The sequence below is a fragment of the Colius striatus genome, chromosome 8 (assembly GCF_028858725.1).
Source record: "Colius striatus isolate bColStr4 chromosome 8, bColStr4.1.hap1, whole genome shotgun sequence".
Lineage (NCBI taxonomy): Eukaryota > Metazoa > Chordata > Aves > Coliiformes > Coliidae > Colius > Colius striatus.
This window is the reverse complement of record NC_084766.1, coordinates 13,079,599-13,100,587: the sequence shown is the minus strand read 5'-3', so window position 1 is coordinate 13,100,587 and position 20,989 is coordinate 13,079,599. Positions and strand designations below refer to the sequence as shown.

The following is a 20,989-nucleotide window of genomic DNA, read 5'->3' as shown; positions in this document are numbered from 1 at the left end:
TACTATCCCAAGCAGTGAAGTTCCTTTTATGAGGCAGAATGAGAGGATTATTTTAGTAAGAGTTTGGGAAAAATCTACTTTCTAAAAGCTAAAAAAAAAAAAAATTGTTTTGATGTGTTATTCATGCACATACCTCAGTGAATCTTGAGATATGCTTAGAAACTCTCTGCATTAGAATTAATACCAGATGCACAAAATAGTTTGGATTTATGCATTCTGATCTCTAGAAGTGATAGAATCAAATGACACATTTCTGTACTATTAATCTTGAATATGACCATCCCCTTTTATACTATCAAATAAAAGTATAAATATATTAATATGAAAATACTGAACTATAAATTTCCATCTTCCAGTACCAAACCTCTATGGTCACATCTCATGCTTTGAATTCAGTTTCTGTTAATTTACATGAGTGTAGAGCATAGGAAGACCTGATGGGTGACCATGCCTTCACTTTTGGCAGCAAAGGAATTCCAGCTACATTCAGCTCAAAACTTTTTACCCCAGCCACAACATGAAATTTCTGAGAGGAAATGTCTTTTTACATTGTCCTATGCTTATTTTTGGCAGAGCTAATCCCCCAGTAAATCTACCAAAATGAAGATGATGATAAGGCTTAAAGACTTAATTGTATTCAATTCATCCATCACCACAGATCCTGAGAAATGTGGCAATGAAATTGAGAAGGGGAAATGAAGCCTACCTCAACAACAACTGATCTTTAGAATTTGGAGCATTTGGTTTCATAAGCAAAGGAAGTAGTTTGTCCTACTGGTGAGATTAGAAGTCAATTGAGACTGGCTTTAGCATAGCCTGTTATTGCCTGCTTTGAGGTATTTATTCGAAGTGTGCATTTAGTGCCAAAGGTCATATTGTAACAGAGGAAATCACTGAACATTTATTTGGGTTTATTTTAAAAAATACATGTCCTTAAATTCCCTGTTTTAACTCTTTGCAAAAAAAAAAAAAAAAAAAAGAAATTAAAAATCTGCACTTGCAGAGCCTTCAGTAGAAGCAACACTCAGAAAAGAAAATGTAAGCCTTTAGTAGCTTGAGGTAGTCTCTTGACTGGCTTGAGAAACCAGAAGCCATTGGCTATCCAAGCATAAATAAATGTCTGCAGGAAGTGATCCTACATTTTGAAAGTGATGCTGCAAATGAATAGTGCATGATGTGGGAATGTAGGCAGAAGGTTTATTACTGTAGTTTGATTACGTGTATGAGATGGGCACCTTTGTTGTTGTCTTTGAATAGGGCCTCAGAGTCATTGTTTTAATGTCTACATTCTGACGAGGTGTAAATAATCAACCTTTTCATCTATATCAGCATTGTTGTGCTCTTACTACCTTTCAGGTGGTAGAAATGATGCATGATTGAAGCAGTCCTCCAAACTGCACTCAACATTCATTTGCAAGAGCTCTTCTGATCTCCCTGGAAGTTACTGTAATTCTCTCCTGCATTTTATTGGAGGAGAGAATATTATTTGTAAACTGAAATATGAACTACCTTCTGTGTATTCATTATTTTAACTTTGTATGTTGCCTGGCATCTTTAAAAAAAAAACAAACAAATGTAAGAGTGGGAAACTGGGATTGTGTTTTTCACAGAAGAGATGTAAGTGGTGTGCCTGCTTTTAGGGGTAGAATCATACACCATCAAGAAATATCTGCTGCCAGATGACAACATGTTAAATGCTTTTGCTGCAGATTTTGTAGATCTGGAGTGTGGATAAAATTGTAAAACACATAACAAAAGGGCTATCTTGAAAGGATATCTGAAAACTGTGAAAAAACTCTGTTTAGCAGAAATCAAATTATAATCAGAAAAGGAAAAAGAGTAGTCAGCTCTAAGTACTGACTGGGCCTGGCTGGATCAGTGTTCTGTCATCTGCTTGTAACAACTATTTTAAAAGTCAGTGACTTTGTTTTAAGGATATTAAAACATGAGAATTAAGGATATTAAAACATGAGAGTATTAAAATATGAGAGTTGGGCAGAGAGGAACCTCGTTAGGTTCAACAAGGACAAGTGCAGAGTCCTGCATCTGGGAAGGAACAACCCCACGCACCAGGACAGGCTGGGAATTGACCTGCTGAAGAGCAGCTCTGCAGAAAGAGACCTGGGAGTACTCATTGATAATAAACTAACCATGAGCCAGCAATGTGCCCTCATGGCCAAGAAGGCCAATGGCATCCTGGGATGCATCAAGAAGAGTGTGGCCAGCAGGTCAAGGGAGGTTCTTCTCCCCCTCTACTTTGCCCTGGTGAGGCCTCATCTGGAGTCCTGTGTCCAGTTCTGGGCTCCTCAGCTCAAGAGGGACAGAGAACTGCTGGAGAGAGTCCAGCGCAGGGCCACCAAGATGATCAGGGGACTGGAACATCTTTCACACGAGGAAAGGCTGCGGGAACTGGGGCTGTTTAGTCTGGAGAAGAGGAGACTTAGGGGAGATCTTATTAACATTTATAAATATCTAAAGGGTGGGTGTCAGCAGGTTGGGACATCCCTTTATTCTATAGTAGCTAGCAACAGGACAAGGGGTAATGGGATGAAGCTGGAACACAAAAAGTTCCACTTAAATATAAGAAAAAACTATTTCACTGTTGAGGTGAGGGAGCCCTGGCACAGGCTGCCCAGAGGGGCTGTGGAGTCTCCTTCCTTGGATGTCTTCAAGACCCGCATGGACATGTTCCTGTGTGACCTGATCTAGGTGACCCTGCTTCTGCAGGGGGGTTGGACTAGATGATCTCTAAAGATCCCTTTCAACCCCTACCATTCTACGATTCTATGATATTGCATGAAATCAGACATCTTTTGCCTTTAGACTTCATTGTGTGTGTGCTGTATGGCTTGTGAGCTATACTTAAAAAAAAAAAGTTTCATAGGCAAACTGATGAAACTATAGCTGGCAGTGGTGGATTTTGAGGTGCTTTTGGTTGGTTGATTTTGTTTTGGTTTTGTTATTTTTTTTTTGTTCAGTTGATTTTTTATGGTGATGATTTTTGGATTTTTTTTTTTAAATTTATTTCAAAGAGTATTCCACATTTTCAGAAGTGCAGATCAAGAGATCTTCTTGTGGTGGTGGTGATCTAATATTTTTAAAACAACAATCTATGCAGCTTAAAAAAAATCCCAGTTGATCTGATTCAGGACTTTCAAACTGTAATTGCTCAGCTAACTGTTCAGCACTTTTTCTCCTCTAGCATACACTTTTTGCCTTTAATCAGAATTACCTAATTCTAGTATGCTTGATATTTTCATCTAATCAAATTACTGTTTTATGTGTTAAAGAATTCAAGGTGTAAATTGATAGCTTTTTGCCTGCAAAAGGTTCAGTTAGTGGTTTTTGGTTGATTTGGATTGGGTTTTTTGGTTGTTTGTTTTTTGTTTATTTGTTTCTTCATTTTCCCTTCCTGCAATGTAAAGATTTTTTTCCTTTGCTTTTCGTGATGCACATAGAGTATGGTATTCATTTCATCTCTGCAGCTACTCTCCATTTCTCTTCAAGCTCTCTCTTTCTCTAGACTGACTTCATTTTTTTTCAGCCTTTTCTCACTGTTTTATGTAGTTTAGATCTATTATGATGACATTGTTGCTGTACTGTCTTCAAGGGGAGAAAAACTTTTCCTACCTTTCTAGAAGTAGGGTGCCCCAAAATGGACGGATTACTCCACTTAAAAAATGTAATAGTGCAAAAATAGAAAAAAACACTTGCCTCATGTTCTTTTGAAATATTTTCTTCTAGTTTTCAGACTGTTGAGTTCTCTGACTACCTAATTTTTTTGCAACCACTAATCATGGTAGACTTGCATTTATTAACTGCTGCACTGTTAATCATAGAATCATAGAATGGTAGGGGTTGGAAAAGACCCTTAGAGATCATCTAGGCCAACCCCCCTGCTAAAGCAGGTCCACCTAGATCAGGTCACACAGGAATTTGTCCAGGTGGATTTTGAAAACCTCGAGAGAAAGAGACTCCACAACCCCCCTGGGCAGCCTGTGCCAGGGCTCCCTCACCGGAACAGTGAAATAATTTTAACTTGTGTTTAAATGGGAACTTTTTGTGTTCCAGCTTCTTTCCATTACTCCTTGTCCTGTCACTAGATACAACAGAAAAAAGTGATGCAGATCAACCAATCCCTAGCCTGTACTGGTGCATGGGGTTGTTCCTTCCCAGATGCAGGACTCTGCACTTGTCCTTGTTGAACCTCATCAGGTTCCTCTCTGCCCAACTCTCAAGCCAGTTGAGATCCCGCTGAATGGCAGCACAGCCTCTGGGGAATCAGCCAGTGCTCCCAGTTTGCTGTCATCAGCCAACTTGCTGAGGGTACACTCTGTCCCCTCATCCAGCTCGTTGATGAAGATGTTGAACAAGACTGGCTCCAAAACCAATCCCTGTGGAACTCCACTGGCCACAGGCCTCCAACTTAATTCTGTGCCATTGATCACCACCCTCTGGGCTCTGTCATTCAGCCAGCTCTCGATCCACCTCACTGTCCACTCATCCAAGGCACACTGCCTGAGCTTTCTGATGAGGATGTTATGGGAGACAGTGTCAAAAGCCTTGCTGAAGTCAAGGTAGATGACATCTGCTTCTCTCCCCTCATCTAGCCAGCTGGTCATGCACTCATAGAAGGATATCAGGTTGGCCAAATAGGATTTCCCCTTGGTGAATCCATGTTGGCTCCCCCTCATAGGCTCCCCCTGATAACCATCTTTTCCTTCATATGTTTAGCGATAACGTTCAGCATGAGTTGTTCCATCATCTTTCCAGGGATGGAGGTGAGACTGAGTGACCTGTAGTTTCCTGGGTCATCCTTCCTGCCCTTTTTTGAAGATTGGAGTGACATTGGCCTTCCTTCTTGTGCTTCAGTCTTGTGAGCTCTCCCACCACATCTCTGTGACCACAATGAGGTCGTAGTCCCGCATCCACAACCACATCTCCAGTTCCTCCTGCTTATTCCCCAGGCTGTGTGCATTGGTATAGAGGCAATGCAGGGGCTTACTCAAACACGCAGGTTTCCCTGAATAGATCCAAGAGCATCCTCCCTGTTTTGATACTCCCTCAGGGTGGTCAGCCTTCTGCATATCATCTGGATGTGCAGATGAGGAGGACTCAGCATTGCATGCCCTGCCCTGCCCTGTTTCCCTGTTCTTTGCCCTTTCTCCAAACACTCTCCAAGTCCTTCGGTTTAAATGCAGGGTTTTTTTTTTTGTTGCTGCCTCTCTGCTTGGTTCCAATTCTAAATTTATTTTGCCTATTGGGATTTTTTTCCTTACTGGGGAATGGAATGCTTTTATATTTTGTACTTACGGACCAGTCTACTTTTTAGGTAATTTGTGGAGTTGAAGAAATCTTATTTTGTTCGTTGTTGTTGCATATACTCTGCCTTCTCCAACTGCCTGGTAAAGTAATGTCCATGATCTTTCTTATCAAAGTCATTAGTAAAAAGACTCAATCCCAACAGTGTTCTTGTGAAGCCTGATTGTGTATGTTTCTTCACTATGAGAGCACAAATATCAGTAAGATTGTCATTATTTAAATTTCAACAGCTGTGTAAATTCATGTGTTATGTCAAAGTACCAACCAAAAAACTGTTTAGAAATGTAAGGTGTGATACATAACAGGGTCAAAAGGATTGATATTATTGTAAAGACACATCAAATAAGCTTAGGATGAGGAATTTCCTGGTTCTTACTCTTTGATGCAATGACTTGATTACAGTGGCACAATATACAATAATATTTCATTAATTTCTACTGTGAGCACTGGAGATTAGTGTGGCATATTGTTTTTATTCTTCCCATTTTTTGCTTTACATGGTGTTTTGTCATCTTAAATCCATCTCTTCTCGATAAATAAGAAATATTGGAATGGGGAAAAAACATTAGTGTAAGGTTAGTGTTCAGCTTCTACCTGAGAGATATATTACTTTAATATAAATAATACTTATAAATATAATGTCAGCAAAAAGCTACATTAGGAAAAAACTCCTCTAGCTAATTAACGTATTGAAGAGGTATCCCTAAAAGTGATTCATCTTCACTGAGTCTTTTCTGGGACAGATGGAATTTACCCTCTTCCTGTGAACGTAATTACTATTTTTAGGCCTAACTGAAATGTGCCAGTCTGCTGCTTATGTATAGAATCATAGAATCATAGAATGGTAGGGGTTGGAAGGGAGTGTAATATATATTAAGTCCTATGCTCTTCATGCCAAGAGATATCTGTTGTCTTGGAAAAACTTTCAACTTTTATATGGCAGAGGATGATAATCTTTCAGTGAAGGTATTTCATAATAAGCTCTGTGGTAACAGTTGTTTAAAGTTTGAACTGATACATGCTGTACCAATAAGTGTGTGGCTTATGTGTAAGTAAAAAATCTGCTTGTATTAATATCTTGCAAACTGGAATAGCATTAATTCTCCATTGTAAAATAAAACATTGGGACTTTTGCTGTCTTGTTCTCTTAGCTTCTTAATTTATGAAGCTAAAATGTGTAATGGCTATTCCTGCTGAGAACAAAACCAAAAGTTGAGCATGCTTTTGCTTAGAGAACAGAAGTGCTGCTATGCAACTTTAAATAAAACATAAAATTTTATTTCTGAAGACATGATTATTTAGATGTTTAGATTTTGTGTTTATTTTTGGTGCAGGTTATTAATGCTGCTTTAGCTCTTGCTGCCAGACCAAAAAGTCAAGTTGTGAAAACCAACATGGAGATGTATAGGAGTACGTGGGAGAATCACATCCATCTTCTTACTGAAGCTGTGGACGATATAACAAGTATTGATGATTTTCTTGCTGTATCAGGTATGATAATTTTCATACGCTTTGAAAACTTCATAACTTTTCAGTAGGAAACCAATGGAAGATTATATGGAAGGTTTGGTGAAGTTTTTGCTTCTGTTTAAAATGTCCCCACACAGTAAATATTTCTGTTCTGCACAAAGTAGAGCTAAGTAGAAGCTGGGTAAACTAGGTGCAAAAAAGAAGAATGAATCTGTTACAGTAGGTACATTTATCCCTCTTCACAGGTTCATTTTGCTCTAAGTTTCCAAAGAAGCGTATTTCTAGAAAAGGAAATGTGTATCAGTGGGTATGTACATAAACTGGGAGAGTCTCACTTGTACTGTGTCCCTGTTACTGTGGAATGTTCTGTAGCATTTCCAGAATTTTCAGCTGCAAATATTTGTCAAGCAAAACATACTTAAAAATATCTTCATTGAAGGTACCTTTGATAGCATTAAACTGTATTTCCTGAAACAATGAATGTCTTCAACATTTAAACAGGAAATAGTAACTAGTTGTTTAACTTCTTCCAGCTTTAAAGATCCCAACTCTACGTTTTAGACTTCTCTTAAGTTAGTAACCTGGACAGGTAGAAAAAAAACCAACCAAGTAGCCCTGTGCTTGCCCATTTTTCTCTGGGCGTGTCCATTGGCTTTAATTCTATTTGTTAGGATTATTTGGTTTATTCAGCACTATAGAACATGAATAGTTCTGTATATGTCAGTCATCTGAAATTATTGCAATTGAAGTCAGAACAAAGTTTGTTTTCCCAAATTATTCTTTGCTCATTAAACATGAAGATGGACTCCTGTCTAAGAGTTTGGATATTCACCTAGTAAGTGATTTAGGTCTGTATGTAGAAGAATTTACTGCAAATAGAGGAAGTTAATTATTTATGGAACTAGTCTCCCAAGTGTATCTCAGCATCTTAGTATAGAAAAATGTAACCAGAGGATTATTTCTTTTTTCCCCTGTGCAAGTTAGCCTTTAATGGGAGCCGAATATGAACCTTCCTCTTGCTTATAAGGTCTGGGAGGCTGCATACCTTTCCTGTTGGGCAGAAACTGAAATTTCTGCAGCTTCTACTAGAGATGAAACAAGTTAATCCTATTGAATTAAACACATGAATCTCTTTAACCTGCTACTAAATCTCCTGAGGTCTAAAATTCCTTTTTCCAACTCATTGAGCCAAAAATTTCTTTTTAACTTTACAACTTTTATTTATTTAAATACCACATTTCAGATAAGTTTTTTGAAATTTCCTTCACTTGAAGAATAAAGTCAGACATTCCAATAATAACCAGGGGGAAAAAAGATCTGTCATTGACCAGCTACTCTTTTGAGAGTAGACTCCTGTCTTTTTGGTGTATTTTATATTTGTTTGAGCACAGTTGAATGACTGACAATATTTAACAATAAGTAAAAGCAGAATCGCTCCCTTTAGCAGAAGTCCTGCATCATGAGGTCCAAAAAGTAAATGTTCATGTCTTTGGTCTAAACCAAGTGTAGAACGTGTTCTCTAACCTGTGGTAGAGTCTTTTAACACATGTTAATGTAATTTTTTTAAACTTCAAGCATCACACTTGTTCTTAAATGATTTGCTGAATAGATGTTTCCCCTGTGGTAGTGTCACCTACTGGTTTTTGGAAAGTTTGTTGTTTCTTTTTTTTTTTTTTTCTTTTTTAAATAGCTCATATACGAAGAAGTAATTATTAAGACTAACTGTAAAAAATGGTGCAAGCCACTCTTGATCTACTCCTCAGTGTATGAGCACCATTACTGTCTTCTGAAGGAGCAAACCATTCATATATTGCTCTGTCTAAACAGAAAACTTAAATGTGTAATAGAAGATGGTATCTAACTTTTTCAGGAATTTGTAATTAGGGGAGGTAATGTACATGTTTTGTCTCACGTTTCAAGTGAAAGTAATATGATTTCTGCGCCACATGCCAACACACTCGTGTTGGGGAAAATGTGTTTTCAGTAACATTATTTATTTAGAATTGATACTGTGCTGCCTTAGATTGTCATAGTTACATTTGACTTGAATATGTGAGTTTACAGCCTTGACTGCCTTTTCTGTGTTGGCAAGGGAAATGATTAGTACTGTAGTGTTAAAACCATATTAAAAACCCCATTTCCTTGTAAATTTGGTAAACAAACCCTCCCTATTAATTCAGTGATTCAGAATTCTAAATCATATACCAGAATTGCCTACTTAAAAATGTATTTTACATTCCTTCTCTGATTTATAGGTCAAATGCAAAACACACTTTCCAAAACCTGTTAAGAGTTGGAAATATATATTTTCTTGATTACATTTTGTATCTCTTTTTTCACACAGTGTTGGATGATAAGTCATTCTATAAAATTATGTTATTAATGTGAGGTTTTTCTGGGTTACCGATGTTTCAAGAGTAAAGTCAATGTTTCTTATATTTCTGGTATGGACAGTTTTAAGGTGTGATGTAAGTCCAATTAATGTCGCCACAAAAGTTTTGCACAGAGCTCAATAACAAGTGGATTAGTTTCTATAATTCTTGAATCCAGGATGTTATGGTTCTGTCCTTAAAGTACACTGCATAAGGGAGATACAGCTCAGAGGATGGGGAAAAAAAGATCTCCTTGTTACTCTTTGCAAGCCACTTGTTGGGCTACTGAAATGAAATATATGTGTACAGGAAAATTGCGTCTTTCCCATTGTGGCAGATTGAAAAGAGTGAATTGTATTGGAATTTTGTTGTTGTTTGTTTGTTTGTTTTCTTTTTAAAGTGCTAATATATGACATTTACTGTATGTGCTAATGCTGTGTATTTTTTTTTACGTGTATTGGTCTCTCTTGATTCACTAATTCTCACGGAACTGGATTATGTGTTTGTTTCAGTTGTGTTTTATTCTTACTATTTATTTGTATGTGATACTGTGTTCAAAAGAAAACTAGCACTACAGAAGACAAAAAATCGTATATTTATAAGTGAAAAACAGGTCTGATTACCAATAGCCAGTTTAAATGAAGGTCTGTTCCTTATAAAGGAAAGCAAGAGTTAATGAATTGTATAAAAAAGTCATTGCTGTTATGAAACATTATAAATGATGATGCCATTTTTCATAGATTTTTTATACCTCCTAAGAACAGTCAGTATCATCCTATCAGTTTTGGATAGTTAATTTATGCAAAGAAGAATGCAAGTATTAATCTTTACAACCCATTGAAATTAAGTTTAAAAAATACTGTAGAGCATTTATCATGATGATGTGAAGTTTTTAGATTGGTAGAAGTAAAATGAAATATGCTTTTTTGTATTTGATGAATTAATTTCCAGGAAACTAGTTTTGATATGCTTGTAACTTTGTTTCTGTTTGTAAAATCTCAAGTTTTGTCCTTGCTCTTGTAAACTGATTCTTCAGTGTCTCCTCAATGATACAGTTAGGTTGAAAACATAGTTCATGATGTTTATTTTCTAGTGCTGATTCTTATGTGTTATTTGAATGCCCTTTGTTCAATATTACATGAATATATCTTTTGGTTTTAGATGGAAAACACAAAATGGCATTGTTTCCTTCCTTTTTATGTAACTTTCCATCTCCCGATGGTGGTGTATAATTGCAATGACATGTTAATTGCAATTAAGTATTAAAATACTACTGGGTGTTAGAAAACCAGTAAGTGAAGAGATTGTCTTTTAGTCCAAGAGTTAGTGTCTACAAGAACTGTATAGGTAAGAAAAGTGTCAAAAGTATGTTTATACAAAATTCTCAGGATTGTGATTTTTCTTTTCTGTTGTCTTCTTGAAGCACTTGAATGGCATACTCCTGTGTTGCTTTTCTGACCTTTTCTCAATGTCCTTGCCCAAACTATGATTATTTCATCCACTGAACTTTCTCTTGACCTTTCTATACTGTTTGAGTTCTGATCTATCATATTTATAATATCACTATTCTTAAATCCTTGTAATATTAGCTCTTCTTTTGCCAAAATTGAAGTTTAATGTTTTCATAAAAATATTTCCATATTCATCTGTTTTTCTCATCCTTCCTTATGTATGAATTCCTGTTCTCCATGTAAAGTGCATTTTGCCCCTTGTAATCTCATCAACACATTAAACGGAATTAATTTTTTTAGAGGTAAATGCCTTGCAAATAACAGTTAGTAAGTCCTTGTTTGCTGTTTCTCTACCAGAAATTCTGTTACTTGCCATTTAACTGATTGAGTGATAGTGAGTAGATTAATTGTGTGTTTGCTTCAGGTAAGGATATATGTAACTCCCCCATGTAGTTTCCACTGCTAAATTGGTAGTGGTAAATGTATGGACATCAACAGATCAATCTGCAATAGAAGATGCCTTTTTTAGTACTGTGAACAAAAAAATATGCTGTCATGTAATCAGAGGTGCCCTGCAGCTCAACTCCTTACAGAAATTGGAGTGAATTATCTTAAATAGATAACGACTTCTGAGATTGGTAAGGAGGTTCTGTGGTAGGACTAAAGATTATTCAAGCTGACTTGAGTAGGCAAAAGGGAACAATTTTTTTAACTGAGGAATTTGCACAAATCAGTTACTCCTAGCAAGAGGGAGAAGAGTCATTGTTCACCTTTGTTGAATACTCTTGTTGCACTGTGATGTACAGACCTTCAGACATAAGGGAAATGTTGGATGGCTCTCCCACTGAAAAGATTTGAAGAGCACACTGCAAATGCAGAGCATACAAGGAATTCCCTAAAAATCTGAAATCTTGCAAGCTAGAAATTAATTTCCAGTATCTTAATCCTTTCCTTGGAATCTAAGAATATGTTAAGTCTTTCCAAGAGTAATGGGAAACAATGAGATATCACAAGGCTAGAACAGAAGTTGCCTTTTAATGTAAACCTGTGCCATCAGAAACTAACAATTCATGGTAAGATAACCATAAAGCTGTTGGAGAAAGCAATTTTTGTTGTTGCAAATAGTAGCCCCGCCAACAACAAGAGCTAAGGGACCCCATTTTCTACTGCTTTTATTTGTAGTTTTGTATTTCAGTGAAGCTTCCTCAGTTTAATACTAGCAAAAAATAAATAAGAAAAAAAAAAATCCCCCTTTTTCCAAAGGCCCAATTCTAAGGAAGTAATTTACTTGATAACATAAGGGGAGCAAATACACAGCTTTGCTTCTTTTCTGACATTATAGCTTCAGATCTGAAGCCCCTGCTGTTACTGTAGTTTCCCTAGATGGAAAAGATCTTAAATAGTTGGTTAGGAAACAGATGTCAGATGGACGTTGATATTTGGGTCATCCAACTCTCGATCCACCTCACTGTCCACTCATCCAAACCACACTGCTTGAGCATTCTGATGAGGATGTTGTGGGAGACAGTATCAAAAGCCTTGCTGAAGTCAAGGTATTTATGCTTCAATCTACAGCTGAATGCATTTCTTAAACAGTTTAATTTGTGGGGGTGTTTTTCCTTTTTTTTTTTTCTTTTTTAGAGATATTTGGGAGACTGTCACTTGTTCTTCTGAGTGATTCTCTCACAAATACAAAAAGAAAAAAAGCTTATTGACATTACAGTAACCTAAAATTTTATGAATTCTCCCTTTGTCTTCAAGTGATGTATTTCCCATGGGTAGTGAGGTTTCTAATAATTTAAAAGTTTGTTTACAAATCCCTAGCATCATTCAATTTTGTTCAATAAGACCTTCCCCATACTTCTGTAAAATGAGTTTGAATTAATGTTACTCATTAAAAAAAAATAATACTATCCTTTTAGTTCCTCTCAATTTTCCCATCTCTAACATGACATTATTTGCAACTACATTTCCAATTTTTAAATATTCTCCAAATAGCACACCTTCTTGTTTATCTCTGCCCTACTGTAGTCACTCTGCCATTGAACTCTTCTTCATTATCCAGTGTCATGTTCTGTATAAAGGTATTCTTAAAAGTTGCCTTGTGCCACCTGACGTTTTAATCTCATCATATTAATTTATCCAGGATTATGTCATATTGCTGCTTTTTTTTTTTTTCTGGGACCTCAGATAGTCTGAAACAATGCATTATACTTGCTGTTACCGTTTGAGGATTGAAACAGACCAAGATGTGAAGGAGGTGTTAGTATCTTTTTGTTAGATTTGAAAGGAAGAGAAAGCTGCTTCTTTTTGTACAAAACCCCCTTCTCATTTGAAACAAAAACAGAAAACTTCAAGGTAAAAAACCCCTCAGATTTAATTTGTTAAATGAAGGCGTTTTTAGAGAGAAGAGAATGCTGAGCACCAGAGGTAATCAGCATAATTCACCTTGTCCTGCTCTGTTCATTCTGTCTGCTAACCAGGGGTCATGGTTCTTTTAGGATCTGTGTGATGACTCACACTGTTCTACAGATAAGCATTGAAATTGGCATCCAAATGAAAAGTGCAGTCATTGTTCCAGCTTCAGGCACTCTTCTGTTGATGGATTTGAGGGGTGAGAGGGAAGGAGGTGTTAAAACATAGATTATGCTTTGTGCTTGGGTCATGTTATGCTAGAAGGATAATGAATGATTTCTTCATTTTTGGATATATATTGGATATATATTTCATAACTGCAGAAATTGTTAAATCATGGAATTCTTTAAATTGAACATACAGTAGAGAGATATTGTATCATAAACAAGTTAATACAAGGGAAAACAACGTCCCTCTTCATTTCTGATGTGTATTCATTTGCAAGTTCTTAAATTTGAGTCTTTTGCTTACTTTTTCCTCTGGAGTTACTGAGACATGTTGATTTTTCTGTTATCTAATAACTGATGTTATTTTTCCTGGATTAATTACCAGAATGTCTGGATGGTAAAATGATCTGTTTGCTGCCCCATTGCATCTGTTTGAATTGAGTGAAAAGTTCCATACAAGAGACAACTGCAAGGAGAACGGCGATTAGATATAGACAGGTTTTTGTCTCTTTGTGTGTTATGCCTTCCTGACAAAATACAGGTTTTATTTCTTAAGGCATCACATGTTCTTTACTGAACTAAATCAGTCTCTGGAAACAGACTGTATTTTGTGTTCTTCATGCCATTACTAGATAGTGCATCATATGTGTTAGACCTAGTATTTTATACTCTGCAGACTCTTAACTTGCAGAGTTAGGTATTGCAGTACGCTGATGACATCAGTGTTGCTGAGCTGTGATACTAAGCTTGTCAGAAATTTTGGACATCAGTGACCTGTTTACTGAATTCTTGCTCTGCTTTGATAATGATCTGGAATTTTTACCTGTAAAAAATTGCTACAGGTATGAGCCTAGACACAGCAAGACCTATTTGCGAAGATGCTATATGTAAGTAAGGTCATTGTAGTTAGGCAGAGGCCAGTAGTAGAACGTTCAGAAGTGCTGCAACTATTTGGAAAGTTTAGTGGAAGAGAATCTCTATATTGTCTAGATGGCTTTTGAAAAATACTACCCTAACTGTAAAATCCTGTTCATCCTTACTAATGCTTCTCATAATCAACTGGAAGTTTAAAATGTGCTAAGAAAGTAATTTAATGCCAGCTACTGAAACTCAGTTAAAAATTCTGAAAGGTTGTATCCAGTGTTGTACCACTTAAAAGTTTAGAAACTGTTTTGTATGTGATTTTTTTCATTTTATTTTGTAATCTCCTGAGTTTTCTAGTGCCATGCATTTTCAGTGAAAATTTCCCATTTTCTTCTCCTCCCACCCTAAGATCTTGTAATTTCTTTCCTTTGAAGTTTATCCTCTAAAATTTCCAGAATCTCCTTCCTCGCTACACTTGCATTCTCATTAAAAAAAATCCGAACCACAAAAAAACCCCTTCCACAACATTCTAGTACACTGTGGGTAAGGCTATAAAACTTTAATACTTTGTCTGCTAATTTGGTGGAACCACTTGCAAACAGAAACAGTCTATGACATTATACTTTTTTTTTCTTTTCTTTTCAGGTACACTTTATTCTGTTATGTTTTAATTCAATGACTTAATGTATGTTAGCTTTCACTTTTTTGAACATGTACACTAAGGCTGCATTAAGGAAAGTGCTAGTTGGAAGTTATTGCAGTTTGGGTGCTTGTCAAGACAGAGCTTTTTATGCTTTGCTAGTCACTTGTTCTTTGCCAAAATACACAGTTGTGGTTAAGCCACAGACTAAGTGTTGGATGTAATTTGGGCTAATCAGATTAGTATGTTATTTCATTGTCTTGGGGGGTTTGTCTTTTGCCTTTGAAGTTGTCTTTCACTTATGGCTCTGTTTCATTGCAGCACAGTTTGAATAGAGACCACCCAAAAGACTTTAAGGGGCATCCCTGATTCAGTTACTTATTTCCTACCTTTATCTCCTAGCAAACAGGCATATTGCAAGGAGTGTGAGGACTGTTGGAACATGTCATACTTTGCTACTTCACAGATTTGCAGTACATTTGACTTTGTAGTACTGTAATGAAGTATTATGGATTCATCAAAGCCATGAACAGTACTGTTAAGGCTGTTTGCTTCAAGTCATACATCACTGCAGTTGCAGGACTGACGACATGTTTGTGCCTTTCTCTGTGTGTGTGTACTGGGGGTAAAGCTTTCTCACCTCTATTTTAATTAGTATTGATTTATTCTAAATGGACTTTATCTCTGATTGTTGTAATTGAGCAGATGGGTATTATATGAATCCAGGACTTGGCTTTGTGAGATTGTTTCATTTAACTACAGTTGCTTTTTTATTAACCCTTAAAGAAAACCCAAACTAGGCTGCTTACAGAATACATTTTTTTTAATAATTCATATAATAAATAGCATAAAATGAGGCTATGCAGTATCATGTATAATAAAAGAATATGTTTATCTTAAAGTACTTAGAGTGTAACCAGCAGATCGAGGGAATATCTCCTTCGCATCTACTCTGCCCTGTTAAGGCCATATCTGGAGCACTGTGTCCAATTCTGGGTTCTTCAGTTCAAAAGAGGTGGGAAACATGTAGAGAGAGTCCACTGAGGGGCTACAAAGATGATCAGGGACTGAAACATCTTTCTTATGAGGAAAGGCTATGAGACCTGAGGCTGCTTAGCCTAGAGAAAGACTGGGAGGGGACCTTATCAACACTTAAATATCTGAAGGGTGGTTGTTGAGAGGATGAGGCCAGTGTTTTTTTCTGTAGTGCCCTGTGACAGGACAAGGGGTAACAGACACAAGCTGGAAAAGAAGTTCTATGTAAACATGAGACACTTTTTTCCTATGAGGGAGAATTGGCATAGGCTGCCCAAAGAGGTTGTGGAGTGTCCTTCTCTGACAGTTTTAAAAAAAATCTCCTTTTCTCCAGATTAAACAAAATTAAACCCCAGTTCCTTCAGCTGCTCTTCATCAGACTTGTTCTCCAGACCTTTTTTGTAGTGAGGGGCCGAACACTGAACACAGTATTTGAGGTGTGGCCTCACCAGCGCTGAGTACAGTCACTTCCCTAGTCTCTCTGGCCACACTGTTGCTGATCCAAGCCTCAGTGTGCAAGTATTAATAGCATCAAGTTTTATATTTTGATCAAGCTTATGTTTTAAATCACTTTGGACAGTTCCAGTCATGAAGATGTCAATCTGGACAGTTACAGTAACTCAAAGTAAACTGCAAAATATACACTTAATACTTGGGCAAGGAGCAAAGGAATGATTCAGATTTCTGGCTTCTTTATCTCCCTTGAAATAATGAATTTTCCATCAATGATTTAAAATTCTGGTTCAGTTTATTACTACTTTTCTAGTCTATGTAGCATGTTTACAGATGAATGCATCACCAGAAATGCCAATTATAGATTTACTCTTAGCACAGCTATGGAGATAGGGGATAAAACGAAGATGCTATTCAGAGACATAAGATTGAATTTTATGTTTTCATGCAGGCTTTTTGGCACCTGCAGTAGCAAAGTACTTTTCCAGTGCTTCTTGAAAGAGAATAAACTTTAAAATCTAATTAGACATGTATGCACTTATCTATGGTGAAATGGTATTTAAACATGGAGGTAAATTACACAGTGGGTTTCAATACTGTTAATCTCGAGTCTATTTCACCTGGCTATGATCTACTTCAGTATAAATATTAATTAACTGAGCAAAAATGGTTAAGCTCCCTCTTCACTGTTGTCACCTGGTGTGAAAGAAAATGGCTTTGAATGTTTCCCTTTTTGATCAAGACTAAAGTCTTGATGTGTGTGTCACTGAGTATGCAAAGTTTTCTTTTACTGAAAGTTCTGTCAAAGCCATCCCATGACTTTGCCTTTGCTGGGCATATTCTCTTCGGTCTCCTCTTTCTGTTAACCTGTTTGTCTTCTTTAACACTATATAACTGTTATTTCAATATTTGAGAGATGTATTTTGTGAAGAAGTGGGTTATTTTGGTTTTAATCTTGCTACTTACTGAAATAGATGTTTTTAGATGGAAGTAAGGACAAGATCTATTCCCAACATGTAAGATGCTGTGGTCATACCATGGATTATGCTGGCATAGTCAAACCCTTTTTTTTCCTTTACTGTCAGGTCTTCCCTGGGAGATCTAGTGTCATTTACCTTTTAATCATTGTTGAGCTAGTGTGCTTCTAGAATTTTCTTAATTGAGAAATTTCTATGTTTAATAATAGTAACTTGTTTATAGCTCAATAATTTATCAGGACTTAAGGATGATTTTTCAATATACACAGTAATTTATCAACATTGAATGTAATCTGTTATATTGACTTATCACTTGGTACTGATAGCCATCTTCAGTTCTTTGTTGTCGACTTTGACTATTCTAAATGAGAAATGACAAAACATGGCTCCTTTATTACTTTAATGCTCTCTGTTTGTACTATTTCTGAAAGTATCGAATCACACCATTTCAAAGTGTCAATTCCTATGGAACTACTAGTTTATGTGATTGTGAAAACTCTGTGCTTATTTCTGTCTCCTGTTTTCTGTTTTATAAGAAGAAACACCCAGAAAAATCTTTCATCTTACCCTACTGTTTCTCAGAGTTGTCCAGGAATAGTAGTTGCAAGACCATTTGGAAAGCCTTTTGGAAATCCAGTCTATAGTTACCAAATGAATTGCTTACCTTACTGGTGCTTTTAAGAATCTCTAGTTTGTGATACGCTGCTTTCTGCTCTACAAAGCTATTTTGACTCTTCATAATTACATCATATTCAGATTTCTCTCTGTTCTCTTTCTTATACAAGTTTTTACCAGTTTGTCCAACAGAAATGTATAGGTTTCTGTTTCCCCTGATTTCCACCACAGTAATAAGTTTTCCTCACTCTTGTTGCCAGAATTAGTGGAACTTGATATGTTACATGTCATATGTTCATCTATTTTCTCCATTTCCTTTAGAGGAATGTCTTGTTCCCAGAAATGCATTGATGCTCATTGTAGCCATTTGTTTTAGCTGAAAATCTAGTGTTATCTCCTACCTACATTTTTGGGTAAGGATATGGGTGCCAAAGTAGCAGACAGTCCCTGAAACACTGATCTAAATTACTCTTGTAACACTCATTGCTTAGATTCAAGGTAATGGTGTTACACTTCTTAGACGTGATACATTCTTGAGTACTGGTTGTTTAGCATCTGCTAGCCACTGAGCATGTATCACACGCTGATTTTGGGAAACCATTTTGGCAAATATTGTCCCATAAAAACCTGCTATTTCAAATTAGCATTTTCAAAATCAAGGTTTTTCTGTACCTGTTGTACCTGTCACTGAGGTTATGGGAAAATTGTAGTGGTGAACTTCTTGCAGAGCTGTAGAGAGTAAGAGCAAATCATATATGTGAAGTCATTCAGAAAGTAAGGAGCTAGGTAGTGCAGTTCAGTGGTGGAGTCAATCATTTGGATCACTTTAAGTTTCTATCTGCAAACTGAAATTTCATATTGAATTCTTGCTCACTTCTCACTGAATTTCAGTAAGTTATTGCTGAAACCTATTTATCTGCAAGATTTGTTTCTCATCACAAGCTTCACAAACTACTGGCATCCATTTCCAGAGTTTTGAAGGCTGATGCATTTGGAATTCACTTTGTATTTGATCTGGCAGAGTTTAAATTTGGCAGCCTTTGGAGCATGGTCTAAGATGCATGGGTTTGATACAGATTGGGATTAATTTTTTGTGTGTTTATTTCTGAACAGCTTGGTTGCTAATAGCTTTCCAGCTGCAGCTGTGGCAGTAGCTTTTAATGGTTTTGTGCAGCTTTGCAGGAATTGATTTGCTTGCTTTTAGTAATGAGGCCTACTGGAAACATACAATTTTTTAGAACACTTATGTATCTAAATAAGCACAGCCAAATGATAAGGGAAGGTTTTTGACCAGCGGCACTGAGAGTTTAAAGTGATGATGCTATTATAGTGCAGAATGCCTGACGTTCTGTTTCTAGCATATGATACAAAATCTTTATCTGGGAGAGCAGGTTCTGTTTGTGTTGTAGTTCTGAAACTTTCAGCTGCTGAAAGTTAACCAGCCAGGCTATTGTGCAGCATGTCAAACCCATGTTTTCTTTAAAAACAAGACTTGAAAACAGACATATATACAGACATGAACAAGATGAGCAAAAGCTGATTGTTGAATGTAATGTGTTCTCTTAAGGTCCCTTCTTGTGAACTTGATAACAAGCAATAGGTTACTAATGAAGTTTTCTTGATGATCAGAAGGAAGCCTACCCTTTGGAACGTGCAGCATTGGATAGGAACGTGTGCCTGTTGCTACAAAGCTGGGAATCCTTAGCACATCAGGATAAAAAAAAAAAAAATAAAGCACAATCTAGGAACATGCCAGATTGAATCTGTGGGTTGCACGAAGTCTGACTTTTGTCCTAACTTGTATTACTGGTAAGTTTTGTGGATACTTTAAGTTTGATCTGAGAAATGGGGTGCATGGTAGTGTAAAAAAACTTCAAACCAAACCAACAGCCAAGCTTTAACCTCTCCAAAACCCAATAAATGCGCAAACCAGAGCAACACCCCACCCTACAATGACTAAAAAAAGGATATCAACTTACACTTCAGTGGAAAAACTGATCTAATGTAAAGGCTTTTTTTCTTCGTGCAAGTTTGATACTCAAAGAGGTTACTATTTTCAGCAGCAAACAACACATTTCACAGAGGAGTATAATGCTTCCACCAGGAAAACTGACAAATTTATTGCAGCTCAGAGTTTGTAACTTTTGTTGGGAGACTGTGGAATTTCCTACTCCAAATTATTTCTTGTTGATTGAATGGTTTCCATCTGTTAACATTTAGCTTATCTGAGGGTTGGCTGTTGTGTCAAACAGAATTATTAGGTGTTCATCGGATGCTCACTATAGCAGATATAAAACTGCAACAAGAGAATGTTATCACTAAGTCAGTGTTTTCACCTGCACAAATATCTAAGTGGCAGTTGGCTATTTTTTTGACAATATTTTATAGATATAAATGAAATAGCTACCATTTAACATGGTCTGCTTTGCTGTACGTGTTGTAAAATAGGTAACACAAAAAAGTCTCCAATTATACACCAGTAATCTATCGAGAGGAAATAGATTATATTGATCTTTGTTAATTCACCCCTTCTCCCCTCTCAACGAAATGAAACCTTTTGAAGTTGATAAATTAACCAAATCCTCCAGCTGATCCAGAGATAGACAGTGAATATTCCCTAATAATTGTAAATGTCTTTTATACTGTTTGGTCCAAAGTAGGAATATTGCCAGCTCTTCTTTCTATAGCATTTGCCCTGAAATTATTACCTGGGATATCAGGTATGTGTTGATTTTTAAGATACAGGCTATAAAACATTTCCCTGTAACCTGGCTAGTTCTTTCACCGTTCACAAGACTTTCATTTCCAATGAAGTAAGACTGGATCTCAGTGAAAAACTCTATAATTCCTGGCATAAACTAATTCTTTTAGATAATCCATTATTCAGAAAACACTGCTTTTGCCATTTTAGACCTAAGAAATCATGATTTATCAAGGCCTTTCTGAGTTTTTAAGATATATTTTCATGAAGTTAGATAATATTTTAGCTAGATTTGTATTTTGAATGCAGAATTTAGAAAGCAACGATAAATTTTCCATTTCCCAGCCATAGAAGGGCAGAAAACAGATTTATTTATGCCCTGTGTAGGGCAAACTCATATTTCACCTAAGGCAGTAAAACTGCAGACTTCAGCTCTTCTCTTTTGGCAGAGCAAATGATATGGAAAATTGAATCTCTACTTTCACAGCACTGAGAATACAACTTCTG

The 20,989-nt window shown here is 36.5% G+C and overlaps 1 protein-coding gene across 1 annotated transcript in view; it reads left to right on the top strand.

Moving 5' to 3' along the window:
• The window catches only part of CTNNA3 (catenin alpha 3), a 493,584-nt gene that overhangs the window by 335,695 nt on the left and 136,900 nt on the right, over positions 1 to 20,989 (top strand). Inside the window, exon 10 of the mRNA XM_062001246.1 lies at positions 6,657 to 6,813. Within this exon, the coding sequence (XP_061857230.1) occupies positions 6,657 to 6,813 (157 nt within the window). The remainder of the gene's footprint in view (positions 1 to 6,656; positions 6,814 to 20,989) is intronic.